The sequence below is a fragment of the Nerophis lumbriciformis genome, linkage group LG11 (assembly GCF_033978685.3).
Source record: "Nerophis lumbriciformis linkage group LG11, RoL_Nlum_v2.1, whole genome shotgun sequence".
In the NCBI taxonomy this organism is placed as follows: Eukaryota; Metazoa; Chordata; class Actinopteri; order Syngnathiformes; family Syngnathidae; genus Nerophis; species Nerophis lumbriciformis.
In genome coordinates, this window is record NC_084558.2 from 22,646,113 (window position 1) to 22,661,572 (window position 15,460).

Here is a 15,460-nt window from a genome sequence, read left to right on the forward strand (position 1 = left end):
CAGTGATGTACCCCCGGTGAACATTTTTTTAATTCAAGTAGCCCCTAATCAGAGCAAAGCATTTTTGGTTGAAAAAAAGAGATAAAGAAGTAAAATACAGCACTATGTCATCAGTTTCTGATTTATTAAATTGTACAACAGTGCAAAGTATTGCTCATTTGTAGTGGTCTTTCTTGAACTATTTGGAAAAAAAAGATATAAAAATAACTAAAAACTTGTTGAAAAATAAACAAGTGATTCAATTATAAATAAAGATTTCTACACATAGAAGTAATCATCAACTTAAAGTGCCCTCTTTGGGGATTGTAATGGAGATCCATCTGGATTCATGAACTTAATTCTAAACATTTCTTCACAAAAAAAGAAATCTTTAACATCAATATTTATGGAACATGTCCACAAAAAAATCTAGCTGTCAACACTGAATATTGCATTGTTGCATTTCTTATCACAGTTCTTTTTGACAGACATTTTAGTGAGGGTCACACCATCATGGCATGGGGGAAACTCTAGGTTTATTGTAATGAATGGAATAGTCCAGTGGTTCTCAAATGGGGGTACGCGTACACCTGGGGGTACTTGAAGGTATGCCAAGGGGTACGTGAGACTTTTTTTAAAATATTCTAAAAATAGCAACAATTAAAAAATCCTTTGTAAATATAAAAAAAAAAAAAAAACTATCTTTTTTTTTACAAATAGTTTAAGAAAGACCACTACAAATGAGCAATATTTTGCACTGTTATACAATTTAATAAATCAGAAACTGATGACATAGTGCTGTATTTTACTTCTTTATCTCTTTTTTTCAACCAAAAATGCTTTGCTCTGATTAAGGGGTACTTGAATTTTTAAAAAAATTCACAGAGGGTACATCACTGAAAAAAGGTTGAGAACCACTGGAATAGCCTACTTGATTTGATGTTCAGTTTATGAACTTACATTCATATGTTGAAGTATTATTCAATAAATATATTTATAAAGGATTTTTGAATTGTTGCTATTTTTAGAATATTAAAAAAAAATCTCACGTACCCTTTGGCATACCTTCAAGTACCCCCAGGGGTATATGCGTGCCCCCATTTGAGAACCACTGCACTAGGCTGTATCTCATGGCACAGTGGTTGTAAAACACTGCACTAGAGATTATTCTGGTTTTCAAAATAAAAATAAAGAATAAAGAATAGAGAACAACTTATTTAAATAATTTGGCCTAGTTTACCACCTTATTAATTCATGAACAAACATGTATTTATTGTCGGTGTATTTGAACGCAGAACGAATATTTTGTGTATCTTATTTAAAGAACACAGGGCCTTCACTCTCACATCTAACTCCGCCATCTTTAAACGGGCTTCTCGTGTATTGACGGAGTTTCTCTTACCACAACTTCAGTCTGAAGTCTTCAAGATAACAAAGGGTGTCGTCGAGCAGGTGAGCGGACAAACAGTCATCTCCCTTGGCAACAGCCTCGTTAATGCAAACACTGCGTCTCCATGCTCACATTGTGACCCGGCAGCCCCCAAAGCAGACATGGACGAGTCTCCCGCCGAGGACCGCCGACTGGACTTTATTGAGGACTACGTGCTGAGGACTCTTCAAGTTAAACACGACCGCTGGCAGAAGTGCGTGTCCTGCGAGGAGAACTTGCGTGTCCTGCAGGACTTCCTGGACGCACCGGGACAGGGGAGCTTAGTGGTGTCTGTGACCGCTGCTGGACTTCTGCAGCCCGCCGCTGGATTCACTTTCCAGTCCGGAATTAAAGCGGTCTACTTTCTAAAGACGAGGAACACACAGCTCAGTCCGGACCGGATGAAGGACTACCTGGTCTGTGGGGACTTGTCCTACGCGCCGTTGGACCACTTGTCTGTCCTGGTTGACGAGGTAAAAGTATTTCATTAATCCAGGGGTGTCAAACTCAAATACTGAGTGGGCCAAAATTTTAAACTGAACAAAGCCACGGGCCAAGGTTGAACAAATTAACCTTTTAATAGGGGCCCAAACAAGTTTTGCATTGAATATTGAACAAGCAACGCTTATATAACTTAATAGTGCACAATCAACTTTCAAAAAACCAATGTAAAAACATCAATGGTATATTAAATAAAATTTAAATAAACAATTGAATGCCTCTTTTCTATTTGCAGCCTTCTGAGGTAAATATCAACTTTTGGTGGTAGCTGGGGGATGTATATTGTAGCGTCCCAGAAGAGTTAGTGCTGCAAGGGGTTTTGGGTATTTTCTGTTGTGTTTATGTTGTGTTACAGTGCGGATGTTCTGTGTTTGTCATTCTTGTTTGGTGTGGGTTCACAGTGTGGCGCATATTTGTAACAGTGTTAAAGTTGTTTATACGGCCACCCTCAGTGTGACCTGTATGGCTGTTGACCAAGTATGATTGCATTCACTTATGTGTGTGTAGAAGCCGCATATATTATGTGAGTGGGCCGGCACGCTGTTTGTATGGAGGAAAAGCAGACTTGACGACAGGTTGTAGAGGACGCCGAAGGTAGTGCCTTTAAGGCACGCCCCCAATATTGTTGTCCGGGTGGAAATCGGGAGAAATTCGGGAGAATGGTTGCCCCGGGAGATTTTCGGGAGGGGCACTGAAATTCGGGAGTCTGCCGGGAAAATCGTGAGGGTTGGCAAGTATGTTAGTGGTGAATGTTGTGTTACAGCGCCACCGCCGCTGTATAATACTGGCGGGCCAGCTCTAATGTTAATTTGATATTGCCTCAAGGGCCAAATTAAATTACACGGCGGGCCGAATGTGGCCCGCCGGTCAGAGTTTGACACCCATGCATTAATCAAATACAACGTTCATATGAAGAGGTCAGCATACCATTTAAAGTGGTAAACAACAATCAAACGTATACCTTATAACTTATTTGTACCATGAATTGATTAATGTGGACACCGACTTAAACAAGTTGAAAAACTTATTCGGGTGTTACCATTTAGTGGTCAATTATACGGAATATGTACTGTACTGTGCAATCTACTAATAAAAGTCTCAATCAATCAATCAATACAATATCTTTACTGCACTAAATAGTTCAGTTTAGACCAGGGATGTCCAAAGTGGGGCCCGCGGGGCTAAATTTCGCCCGTCATGTAATTGCCTTTGACCTGCCTTAGGGTAGTTACTCTTTCAAGCTGCACAACCATGTCCACACAGCTACACTGTAAAAAAACAAAACAGAATCAGAATCAGAAATACTTTAATATTCCCGGAGGGGAAATTAAGATTTTCAGCACAATCCCATTCCAGAGCAGACAAACATTACAGGGAGACAGAACAGGATTGCTGACGGGTCTGCCAACTTCCGGCACCCCTTACAAAAAATGTGAGAAACAGGTTGGAGTGGGGGCGTGAGAAAAAAAAAAATCAGTCTAAGCCTGGGCCAAGGAGAAAATAACCTCATAGCCATAGCACACATAAACACGTGTGTAAGAGGTGTGTAAAAAAAGTCAGTAATTGAATCTAAAACCCTGCACACTAAAAAGTGCTGGGTTATTATAATTTAAAAAAACCATTAAAACATTATTAATAATCATAATCAGAAATAATACGAAGGTCCTGGGTTCAATCCTTGGCTCGGGATCTTTCTGTGTGGAGTTCGCATGTTCTCCCCTTGACTGTGTGGGTTCCCTCCGGGTACTCAGGCTTCCTCCTACTTCCAAAGACATGCACCTGGGGATAGGTTGATTGGCAACACTAAATGGTCCCTAGTGTGTGAATTTGAGTGTGAATGTTGTCTGTCTATCTGTGTTGGCCCTGTGATGAGGTGGCGACTTGTCCAGGGTGTACCCCGCCTTCTGCCCGAATGCAGCTGAGATAGGTACCAGCACCCCCCGCGACCCCGAAAGGGACAAGTGGTAGAAAATGGATGGATGGATAATCAGAAATAAAATAAAAGAATATAAACAAATTAAAAAAGAAAGTATTACTCCCTACATGTCTACATATAAAGATATATATATAGACATATAGGGAGTAATCCTTTTTTTTTTTTTTTTTTACAGTACAATCACTAATTTGAGAAATTAAAGTCAGGTTTATGGGGCATGACATAATTGACCCAGTTTTCCCAGTATAAAGTACATTTCTCCAATTAATAATTAATAAAAGCGGTTATATTCTCCATTTTATATATGTCAAGGGTATTATTTTAACTCAATATCTGGGTTTTCAAAACTATGAATCGTTTTTGGGTTGCTTTTTCAATGAGTAACGCATTTTTTGAGTAAAAGGCTTTTTTTTTTTATTAAAAAGGTACTTTTTTTCTTGAAGGGAATTTTATTAAGGATTAATCTTATTAACATTTTTTTTACAATCACACAACTTATGTACATGAAAATATTTGAGGAATGCTGTATAGAACTACTAATGTCATGTTTGTTTAGTTTTTGACTCCCTCAGTTCCTGTTTTGTGCACCCCTGGGTTTGTGTTTTAGTTGCCATGACTGCATATTGTTTTCAGCTGCCTCTGATTAGTGTTAGGGGACGCTCACCTGCTCCCGGGCACTAATCAGAGAGCTACTTATTCACTGCTTTTCGCCACACTCAGTCTGGCTTTCTTATTTGCTTCCATGCAACAGTTATGACGGCTACTAATTTGATTCCTGAGCTAAGCTCCGCCTTTTTGTTTGCCTGTTTACATGCTAAGCTTTTCTTGTTCGCTATTCCGTTTGCTTCTCGTGCTAAGTTTTGGTGCTCTATTGTTTGTATCCCGCATGATTTATGGAACATAAATCATGTCCTTACCTGCACCTTGCCTCTGGAGTCCCGTCGGCATCCTGGGAGAACGATCAGCGCAGTAAAATATGACCCCGCCGTGACAACTATGACCATATACGGCACTTCTTATAAAATAAATGTCACTCATGACTTTATAATTTTTAACCAACTATTTGGTCAAGTAGCGCTAAATTGCGCAACCCAATAGTTGGGTTTGGAATAACCCAACATTGTAGTGAGCATAACTCAGCTTTTGTTAAATAAATTCAACCCAATAGTTGGGTTATGAATCAACCAACATTGAGTTTGCGTAACTCAACTTTCTGGTTGAATAATTCAATGCAAAAGTTGGGTTGAAAAAATTAACCCAAAATGTTGAGTTAAAATAACTCAAATAAGGGGTTCGTCCTTTTCTGAACCAGCAGTTGGGTTCAAATTGGGTTATTTTTTAACCCAACATTTTTTAGTGTGTGGCAGCTCAGTCTCCAGAAATTTACTGTAAAATCATCAGTGGTACCATACCAACATGGAAAGTAAAAAACACAGTAAAAAAAGTAGCAGCTCAGTTGCCAGAATGTTGCGGTAAAAATAACAGTTCAATTTATAGTAATGCACTTTATACAAATGGCCATAGCTTTTATGGTAAAACTAAACAAAGCTGGGCCGCTCAGTCACCAGAATTTTAACATAAAAACAACAGTGGTACAGTTTTTCAATTTACAGTAATTTGGTGTAAAAAAAAAATATATATGGTAATATTCTTGTGACTGAAGTGCCAGTTGGTTTTACCCTGAAATCTATAGGGTTTTTGTTTTTTTACAGGCTAAGTCGTTGCGGTTGAGACACTTGCTTTACAGCAGGGGTGTCAAACTTATTTTAGATCAGGGGCCATATCCACATCTACTCCCCCGTGGGCCATACTGGTAAAATCACGGCACGATAACTTAAAAATAAAGACAAATTCAGATTGTTTTCTTTGTTTAAAAATAGAACAAGCACATTCTGAAAATGTACAAATCATGGGGATGGCGTGGCGAAGTTGGTAGAGTGGCCGTGCCAGCAATCGGAGGGTTGCTGGTTACTGCGGTTCAATCCCCACCTTCTACAATCCTAGTCACGTCCGTTGTGTCCTTGGGCAAGACACTTCACCCTTGCTCCTGATGGGTGCTGGTTAGCGCCTTGCATGGCAGCTCCCGCCATCAGTGTGGGAATGTGTGTGTGAATGGGTGAATGTGGAAATACTGTCAAAGCGCTTTGAGTACCTTGAAGGTAGAAAAGCGCTGTACAAGTATAACCCATATATCATTTATTTATCATTATAATGTTGTTGGGTTTTTTTTACACTTACATGTTGCGGTTAATAGTATTCTATCTTTATTTGTTGTAATTTATACTTTCTGAATAAATTATGTGACAATGTCAGTCAACTAATTGGTGTTTATTTTCAATCTATCAAGATAAAAAATGGATATCAAAATCAAATTACAGGATGTTAATTATGTAGTTTGCTCATTTGGTGCACTAACATTATTACTATTATTTTTTTTACGTATCCATCCATCTATTTCCTACCGCTTATCCCTTCCGGGGTTGCGGGGGGTGCTGGAGCCTATCTCAGCGACAATCGGAAGGCGGGGTACACCCTGGACAAGTCGCCACCTCATCGCAGTGCCAACACAAATAGACAGACAACGTTAGAAAATGGATGGATGGATGGATTTTTTTACATATGTAGCATAATCTACAAAGAATTGCTATTGGGACATCTAGTGGACACATTTAGAACAGCAGTTTCTTTCATTAAACAATTTCTGCTCATTTTCCGGGTCGGATAAAGCCGTACGTTTGACGCCCCTGCTCTACGGTAAAGTTGTGACTTTTTGACTCAGTATTTATCCCCGAGACCTGTACTGTGATTTTTTTTTTTAATGGTCATTGCTCAAATAATAATAATGAACCAAAAGCAATGTTGTTATGAATTATTTACCTATTAAAGCTTCCAATTACTTCACTTCAAATATTTAACTTTGAACATTTTCTTGGGGAAAATATTGCATATTTTCTGTTTTTCCTATTTAAAAGAAGAGTCCTTTGACAAAAAGGGCATACAACACATTTAAACTTTATTTCAACGGATAGCTCTAGAGTTGATTTATAAATATTTAAGCATTGAAAGTAAAAAAAAAAATATATATATATTTTAAAGGTGTTTTCGGCAATTTTTATTAGTGGTTGAACAGAACACATTTGTTTAACAATCGTCTATATTTTTCACAATTACAAAGTTTATGGAATAAACATTTTTATCGGCCCCAAAAAAGTGATTGCTGTTTAGGGCAGTCACTCACCCGGTCTCGTCAACACGTACATGCAGGTAGTGCACGCACACATACAGAAGCAGTTCGAGAGAGGCAACGAACAATTTGCAGTCATGTTGTTGTTATGATAGAATATACATTCAATGACAGCTAACGCTAACTATCCAAATCGCTATTATTAGCTAACAACCCCTAAAGCTAATGCGCGTGTATGTGTTACGTACGAACGTCATTACATGCGAGAAGCCATAAGAGGGTGGGATTTACTGTGTAAAATACATCGGAAAATTGGCACCCTCTAGGCATCTGTGAAATCTTTTAATGAAAGAAACCGCTGTTCTAAATGTGTCCACTGGATGTCACAATAGCAATTCTTTGTATCTTTGTAGATAATGCTACATATGTACAAAATAAACCACATGATGTTAGTACATCAGTCGAGGAAAATGATCGAACTACATAAATAACATCCTGTAATTTGATTTTGATATCATTTTCTTATCTTGATAGATTGAAAATGAACACCAATGAGTTGACTGATGAACATTATCATATAATTTATTCAGAAAATGTAAATAACGACAAATAAAGATAGAATACTATTAACCGCAACATGTCACAATACGAAGGTCCTGAGTAGTCTTGGGTTCAATCCCAGGCTCGGGATCTTTCTGTGTGGAGTTTGCATGTTCTCCCCGTGACTGCGTGGGTTCCCTCCGGGTACTCCGGCTTCCTCCCACCTCCAAAGACATGCACCTGGGGATAAGTTGATTGGCAACACTAAATTGGCCCTAGTGTGTGGATGTGAGTGTGAATGTTGTCTGTCTATCTGTGTTGGCCCTGCGATGAGGTGGAGACTTGTCCAGGGTGTACACCGCCTTCCGCCCGATTGTAGCTGAGATAGGCTCCAGCGCCCCCCGCGACCCCAAAGGGAATAAGCGGTAGAAAATGGATGGATGGATGTAAGTGTAACAAAACCCCCAACAACATTATGTTTTGTACAATTTCAGAATGTGCTTCTTCTATTTTTAAACAAAGAAAATAATTTGAAAGTTGTCTTTATTTTTAAGTTATCGTGCCGGGATTTTACCAGTCTGGCCCACTTGGGAGTAGATTTTTCTGCATGTGGCCCCCGATCTAAAATGAGTTTGACACACCTGGTTTAGACTATATTTTACGGACTATAACTCATTGAGTAAAGTGCATTTCTATCTGTCTATACATTTATTGCTCTATAATTTTCTATTTCATTGTTAACTTTTGCATATTCTCCAAGTAAAACAGGGCCTGCTTTAACATTACAGAGAAACAAATGTAAAACTAATGGAAATCAGTGTTGCACTCATCAGGAGGCAAAAAATAGCAATCTGCCAGAAGTCGCTAAATTTTGTCATAATCTAATTTGCATGATTAGTCATTTCCATTCCTGTGTTTATTCCGCTCTTTTAGAGGGTGTACTGTGAAGCCCACACCTCCTCCTTCAATTTTGAGTCAACCTTTTTGCATTAAAAGTGACTGTAACATGTTGATTAGTTTCAGCTCCAATAACAATCTGTGTTTCGCTTGAATTGTCACTATAAATCGAAAGGGCGGGGCGGGGGGGGGGGGGGGGGGGGGGGGGGAGAGGGGGCTTTTGCAGCCCACTGGTTATTTTTTATTGGCTCGATCACACATTCTAATGATACAATTGATTAAGAAAATTAAAAAAAATATAACAATAGTAACATTGTAAAAAATTATTTTGGATAATTTTGGGAGAAAACTAATTAAAAACAGTTATTTTTGGGCCACATCACGATTCAATTACGATTACGATTCAGGATTCACATTTGATTATCGATGCATCTTTAATTTATGTATATTGATGCAGTTTTACATTTATTTTGATTTCACTAAATCTGCGTTCATCACTTTCAACTTTTCAAAAACAGTGCATTTGTAATAAGAAATTCCCAACACATTTATGAAATTCATGGAAATATTGGCAGCAAAACAGGCCCAGAACATAATACCACCACCAATACCACCAAGTCTGGGCTTCTCTACTGAGGCAACCCGACCAAAGACTATAGTGCTTGACACTCAGCATTAAAGGTTGGAATTCGGGGTTAAATCACCAAAATAATTCCCGAGCGCGGCCACCGGTGCTGCTAACTGCTCCCCTCACCTCCCAGGGGGTGGAACAAGGGGATGGGTCAAATGCAGAGGGTAATTTCACCACACCTAGTGTGTGTGTGACTATCAGTTGTACTTTAACTGTTAACTTTAAATTGCATAGACATGGACAGCACAAATTACCTGTTATAAAATAATAAATAAAATAAAAACACATTTTAGTTACGTATCTAACAGCTGCCCTGATCTCTCTTTCCCCAACCCCATTTGTGACACATTTACACAGTGTTTGCTTGATCATTTGTTGCCAGGCAGGGCTTATAGAGCTTAGTGTTTACCCAACCATTACCCATGTCCCCAACAAGGTTGCAGCATGCAGCGCACAGCTAATCCTACTGTACTGTAATCACTCCTCCACACTACATTTCATAAACTTTTTATAATGAAAAGAAATAGACTCCATTGTAATCCATGAAGTCAATAATATAGAGCAGATGATGTAAATGTGGCAAAGTAGAGACATACATTTCATACTGTCATGTAAATAAGATAATTAGAATCAGACTATTTATTTTGTTTAGTTAAAAAAGAGACCAGGGGCCTGGGGCCTGTATAATTAATAAGTCATAAGAACAGATAAGATTGAGATTTAAGTCCGGATAGGCAGTACTATCAGGCGAGTTAACTTTTTAGGTGGATACATTGACATAGTAATTAATGCGCTGGAGCTAAACTGCTCAGGTGCAGGCTCGATTTGGGAATACAAGATTAGAGCCAATACAGAGTATAGCCCACTGACCAATTAGAGATCAGAGCCTACTGACCAATGAGTTGTGTCTTATGGTGATCCGCACAGATAATAAAAATTGAAAGCCAGGATTTGCTGAGATCTAGAAAAAAACCTTTGATTTTCTCCTTGCTTTTCACGAGGAAAGTTCTAGATTGTTGTTTAAGAGACTGTTTTATCTCTGCCAGCTTCTTCGGCTATTTACAATTACATGTACAGTGAAGTACATTGGTAGATAACAGTTTACATTTTTGAGTGTAAGTTTATATTTAAGTGTGTTTTACTGCGATAATAATGTTTTAATGAGACATTTAAGGCACATATGACATAAATAACCCTTAAATAATAGTTTCTTATTTAATTTGTATTTGCCACCGCGTTCACCTGACAGCACTCTGGTTGTGTTGCAGTATTTATACTGCAAAACAGTACAGTACTTTGTTAATGACGTGGCAAACTCACACTCACTACTCACATAGGCTGTGATTTTCTGAAAGCCTTCTCTTCTGCACTTAGCAACTGCAACCGTGTTTCCTTTAGAAAGTATAATATCTTTATATTCTTCATACTTAATACAAATATATTGTTCTTCCCGCGTGAAGATAACTGATGTGTTGTTGGCACATTCTTCTTGTTTGTGAATGGTCACCTAATGCTAACTCCATCCCTTTTATATCATAAGACTGGAAAATCCTGACCTGTTTAATCAAGTTTAAAGACTTAAGATTTATTTTTGTCAATTTTTGCATCGTGATCTAGCTTTGTAGTAGGGCTGGGCGATATGACCTTTTATTAATATCTCGATATTTTTAGGCCATGTCACGATACACGATATATATCTCGATATTTTGCCTTAGCCTTGAATTAACACTTGATGCATATAATCACATCAGTATGATGATTCTATGTGTCTACATTAAAACATTCTTGTTCATACTGCATTAATATATGCTATTTTTAAACTTTCATGCAGAAAGGGAAATCACAACTAAGTCAATTTACCAAAACTGTATTTATTAAACAGTTATTTAGCAGTGGCACAAACATTCATGTCATTTCAAAACAGAAAGTGCAAGATTGTCAGAAACATTTTCCATCCATCCATCCATTTTCTACCGTCCATTTTATCCATTTTCCCTTCGGGGTCGAGCTGGAGCCTATCTCAGCTACAATCGGGCGGAAGGCGGGGTACACCCTGGACAAGTCGCCACCTCATCGCAGGGCCAACACAGATAGACAGACAACATTCACACTCACATTCAGAGACATTTTAAAACAAGCTATTAGTGCACTTCTGTGCATGATGTCACGAAGATGACATATCAAAACAACACTAAATTAAAGTGCACTTTTTGTACATAACGCCACGACAGTATTTTAAAACAAATAAGGTGCACTTTTGTGGATGATGTCACACAAGATATTTCAATAACTGTCAAATAAAAATTAGCTGCATAATAGGATATCAAATAGTGTATGTCCTTCACTATGTGGTAGGTTACTGTGGACGTTATCTCCTTCTGTTGTTGACTATTTTTTTCATACGGTGTTGATCTGGAAATGGAAGACGCCAGGCTCAATTGGGTCAGTGCTGGTTGCTTGTTGGCTGTGTCACCGGCCGAGATGTTGACATGCGGAGTTTCAAGCACTCTTCATTCTCTAGCGGGTGACTTTTCAAATGATGCTATAAATTAGTAGTGCTGCTACTTTTTGTAGCAACACTTTTGCCGCATACTTGACATATTACGGTTGTCTGTTCAACATCTGCCCGCTTGAAGCCAAACCACTGCCAGACGATGGACCCCGTGCTGTTCTTCTTCCTTCATTTGTTACCAGATTGGCACCTTCTTTCTCTCGTATTACCACTCGCACGGCTCCGCTTGCACCACAGCTAACGTTACCCATTCCGCTACCTCTCTGCTAGTTGAGGGCGTATGATGTTGCACGTGTGACAGTATGTGACGTATGTAAGAAGGTGCACTTGTTTTATCTCTCTGTGAGAAGGAGAGACAAGAAAGAGTGAGAAAATCCTGTAGTGTAATGCCCGCAGCTAAAAGCAACTGCGTGAGAACGTATACTCAAATACTCACGATATAGTCATTTTCTACATCGCACAGAGACAAACCCACGATATATCGATTATATTAGATATATTGCCCAGCCCCACTTTGTAGTACCATTTATCACACATCTTCAATGTTTGGCAAGGTTCAGCCGGATAACAAAGTAGAGATCCTGGATAACTTAAACATTGTTTATGGTACTGGCCCCTGTTCTTAAGGAGTTCTGTATGTACATAATTCTTAGGATTTCAAATAGTGTATGTCTTTCGTAAAGTATGACATCCTATTTTAATGGTTAATATAATGGTAGGGAAAGACTTAATCAATCAATCAATCAATCAGTGTTTATTTATATAGCCCTAAACCACAAGTGTCTCAAAGGGCTGCACAAGCCACAACGACATCCTCGATACAGAGCCCACATAAGGGCAAGGAAAAACTCACCCCAGTGGGACGTCGATGTGAATGACTATGAGAAACCTTGGAGAGGACCGCATATGTGGGTAAACCCCCCCCCCCTCTAGGGGAGACCGAATGCAATGGATGTCGAGTGGGTCTGGCATAATATTGTGAGAGTCCAGTCCATAGTGGATCCAACATAATAGTAAGAGTCCAGTCCATAGTGGGGCCAGCAGGAAACCATCCCGAGCGGAGACGGGTCAGCAGCGCAGACTTAACAAATCTTAATGTTGACTTTGTGGAATTATTTAGACTCTTTCTAAAGAAGCATCAACTATCCCAATCCCCACCAACCCACATACATGCTGTGCATACTGCATACTGTACAGTATGCACCTGTATACAATACATGCATGCATGTATACCCCCCAAACTGTAAACATAGGAGAAACAATGAAGTTGTCTAGTTGTGTTGCAATGTATATGTACGGAATGCATTGTTTTTTGCACTGCAAAATGTAACACACCTTTGCATTATCTGCTCCCCTTATCCAGGTTGTGGCCCCATTGCTTTCCAACAGCAGCAACCACACCGAATGGCCCCAGGTAGTGTCCCAAGAAGTCAGACACCTCATACACTCCCTCAAGAGCAATGTGTTTGTGGTGTCGGGCCAAGTGCAAGGCAAGACACTCTTATCACTTCCTGTTAGTTTTGAGGGAAGGGGAAAAGCCGCCTTGGAGACAGACAAGAGGTACAGTAATTATGGAAAACAGCATTGTTATGTCAACTTCTTAAGTTATAAATACTCCTGTATTGGGTGCAACTGAGTCATTGTTGCTATGGTTATAGCTACATGATAATTTTGACAATTAGCATGTGCAATACTTTCACATAACCTTTCTAAAGTCAGCTGAAAGCTTAGCTAAACCAATTTTATTAAAAGGGAAGACAGTTCTTTTTCAGAGCACAAACACTAGAATTGGCTTAGGTCAAAAACAAATGTGCCAGAACATATACATAATCAATCCATAAAACATGAAACTCATTCGACAATTTTAGCTTTAAAGGTAACTTAATAGTCGATACCAATGGTACAATATTACCCACATATTTACCTAAGAAAACTAATGAAGAAAAATTAACATGAAAATCTGAAGCAATGAGTACAAATCCTGTCTAAGCTTTGCTGTTTTCCGTAACTTTGTTTGAAGACGCTTCTGCCAAAATTATATTCCATTGTTGAGCTTATATAGAAAACATGCACTTTTCACTGTCAGTTTAGGGTTATTTTTTCCCTTAGATCTTATTGGTAAACATGAAAATGGAGCCTGAAGACTAGTAAAAAATTAAATTTTTTTGCTTTTTGACATGAAAACCAAATATTCGTGCATACCTAACACCTCTTAGTGAAAATGTCCAAATTAAGGCCAAAGTTTCAATATTTTGTGTGGCTACCATTATTTTCCAGTACTACCTTAGCTCTTCTTGGGTATGATGTTTAATAGTGCTTCACAGGTTGCTTCTGGAATTCACTTCCACTCCTCCACGACGACATCTTGGAGCCGGGGGATGTTACAGACCTTGCACTTTTCCACTTTACACTTTAGGATGACCCACAGATGCTCAATAAGGTTTAGGTCTGAAGACATGCTATTCAGATTCATTCAGTGAACCGTAGCTCCCCAGTTCCGGCAACTTTCATGCATCCCCAGACCATGATGCTCTTACCACCATGCTTGACTGTTAGCAAGACACACATGTCTCTTCACTCTTCACCTGGTTGCTTCCTTTAGCCTAGGCTCTTTTTATGGAGATCAACAATTATGGATGGGCGATATAGCCTAAAATCCATAATGCAATAGCCTATAATTATTACATATTATAGCCTTTCGCGATAAAGATATGGAGCACAATATATGTTTTGGCCTTATAAATTACAATAAATCCCACTTCAAAACAGGTTGCAAAGGCTCTTCGTTTGGCTTCTGATGTGTGTAGCGTCTTTACTGTTTTTCTCTGCTCTGTGTGGCTATGTTTGTTGCTTTCTCTAGAATCGTATTAATCTACTTGATAATTTCCTGTTCATAGCTTGTTTTTCTCCGCTGTAACACATTTCAGCTATCCATCCATTTTCTACTGCTTGTTCCTCCTGGGGAGCCTATCCCAGCTGCACTAGGGTGGAAGGCAGGGTAGACCCTGGACAAGTTGCCACCTTGCGTTTCCAGCTAGTCTTCTGTTAAAGTGTACTAAGCCCTTATTATGTCTTTCCGCTATTTTACAATCAAGCTCGCTTAGCAGTTAGCATGGCTTTGCATCTCCTCTTGCTCCCTCTTGCTCAGGGTGTTGCATGTTTATTCCTCATCTTCCAGTGATAATGATACGAAGAGTTGCCACCACAGAGGTTGAGATTAGTAATTTAGAGGAGCGGGTCTGCACTGTGGAAGGACATACTTGAACACCTAGCCCACCTCTGACAGGACGGTACATTACATCCACGCAATGCATCAAGCATCTACATTTTTCGAGAAACGGCTATGTCATCAACATGTACTATTGCAATGAGACAATAGAATTAAAAACATCACTGTAGGCAAAATTTATATAATTTATATTGTATACTGTTTACATGGAGCAACCATAGCAATATTTCACTTTTCACATCCTCAGAGTTATTGGCATGTTCAACTTTCTGTGGCCAGTATGAAAGTGTGAGAGCGATATCACCAACTTTTTAACACTTGCACCTGAAACCTTGTCAAATTAATTAGACTTATTAACAACGGAGAGACTAATTGACCACAATTGGAACATGTTTGCTTATTGTATTTGTGTGTTGACTTTTGTTGCCAGTGGTTTAGACATTAAAAGCTATGTGCTGAGTTATTTTGAGGGGACAGTACTGTTATACAAGCTAGCGACTGATTCCTTTGCATTTTATCAACAAGTCATTTCTTCAGCGTTGTCCCATGAAAATATAGAAGAAAATATTAGCAAAAATGTGAGGGCAGGGTACTCATTTTTGTGAGGTACTGTACATTGAAA

General features: G+C 38.9%; 1 protein-coding gene across 1 annotated transcript in view; it reads left to right on the forward strand.

Annotated features, from left to right (window-relative positions):
* Nucleotides 1-1,527: 1,527 nt before the first annotated feature.
* Nucleotides 1,528-15,460, forward strand: part of LOC140679143 (dynein beta chain, ciliary-like) — a 30,422-nt gene continuing 16,489 nt past the window's right edge. The window contains exons 1-2 of the mRNA XM_072914098.1: nt 1,528-1,881; nt 12,973-13,169. Coding sequence (XP_072770199.1) covers nt 1,531-1,881; nt 12,973-13,169 — 548 coding nt within the window. The 5' untranslated portion in view covers nt 1,528-1,530. The remainder of the gene's footprint in view (nt 1,882-12,972; nt 13,170-15,460) is intronic.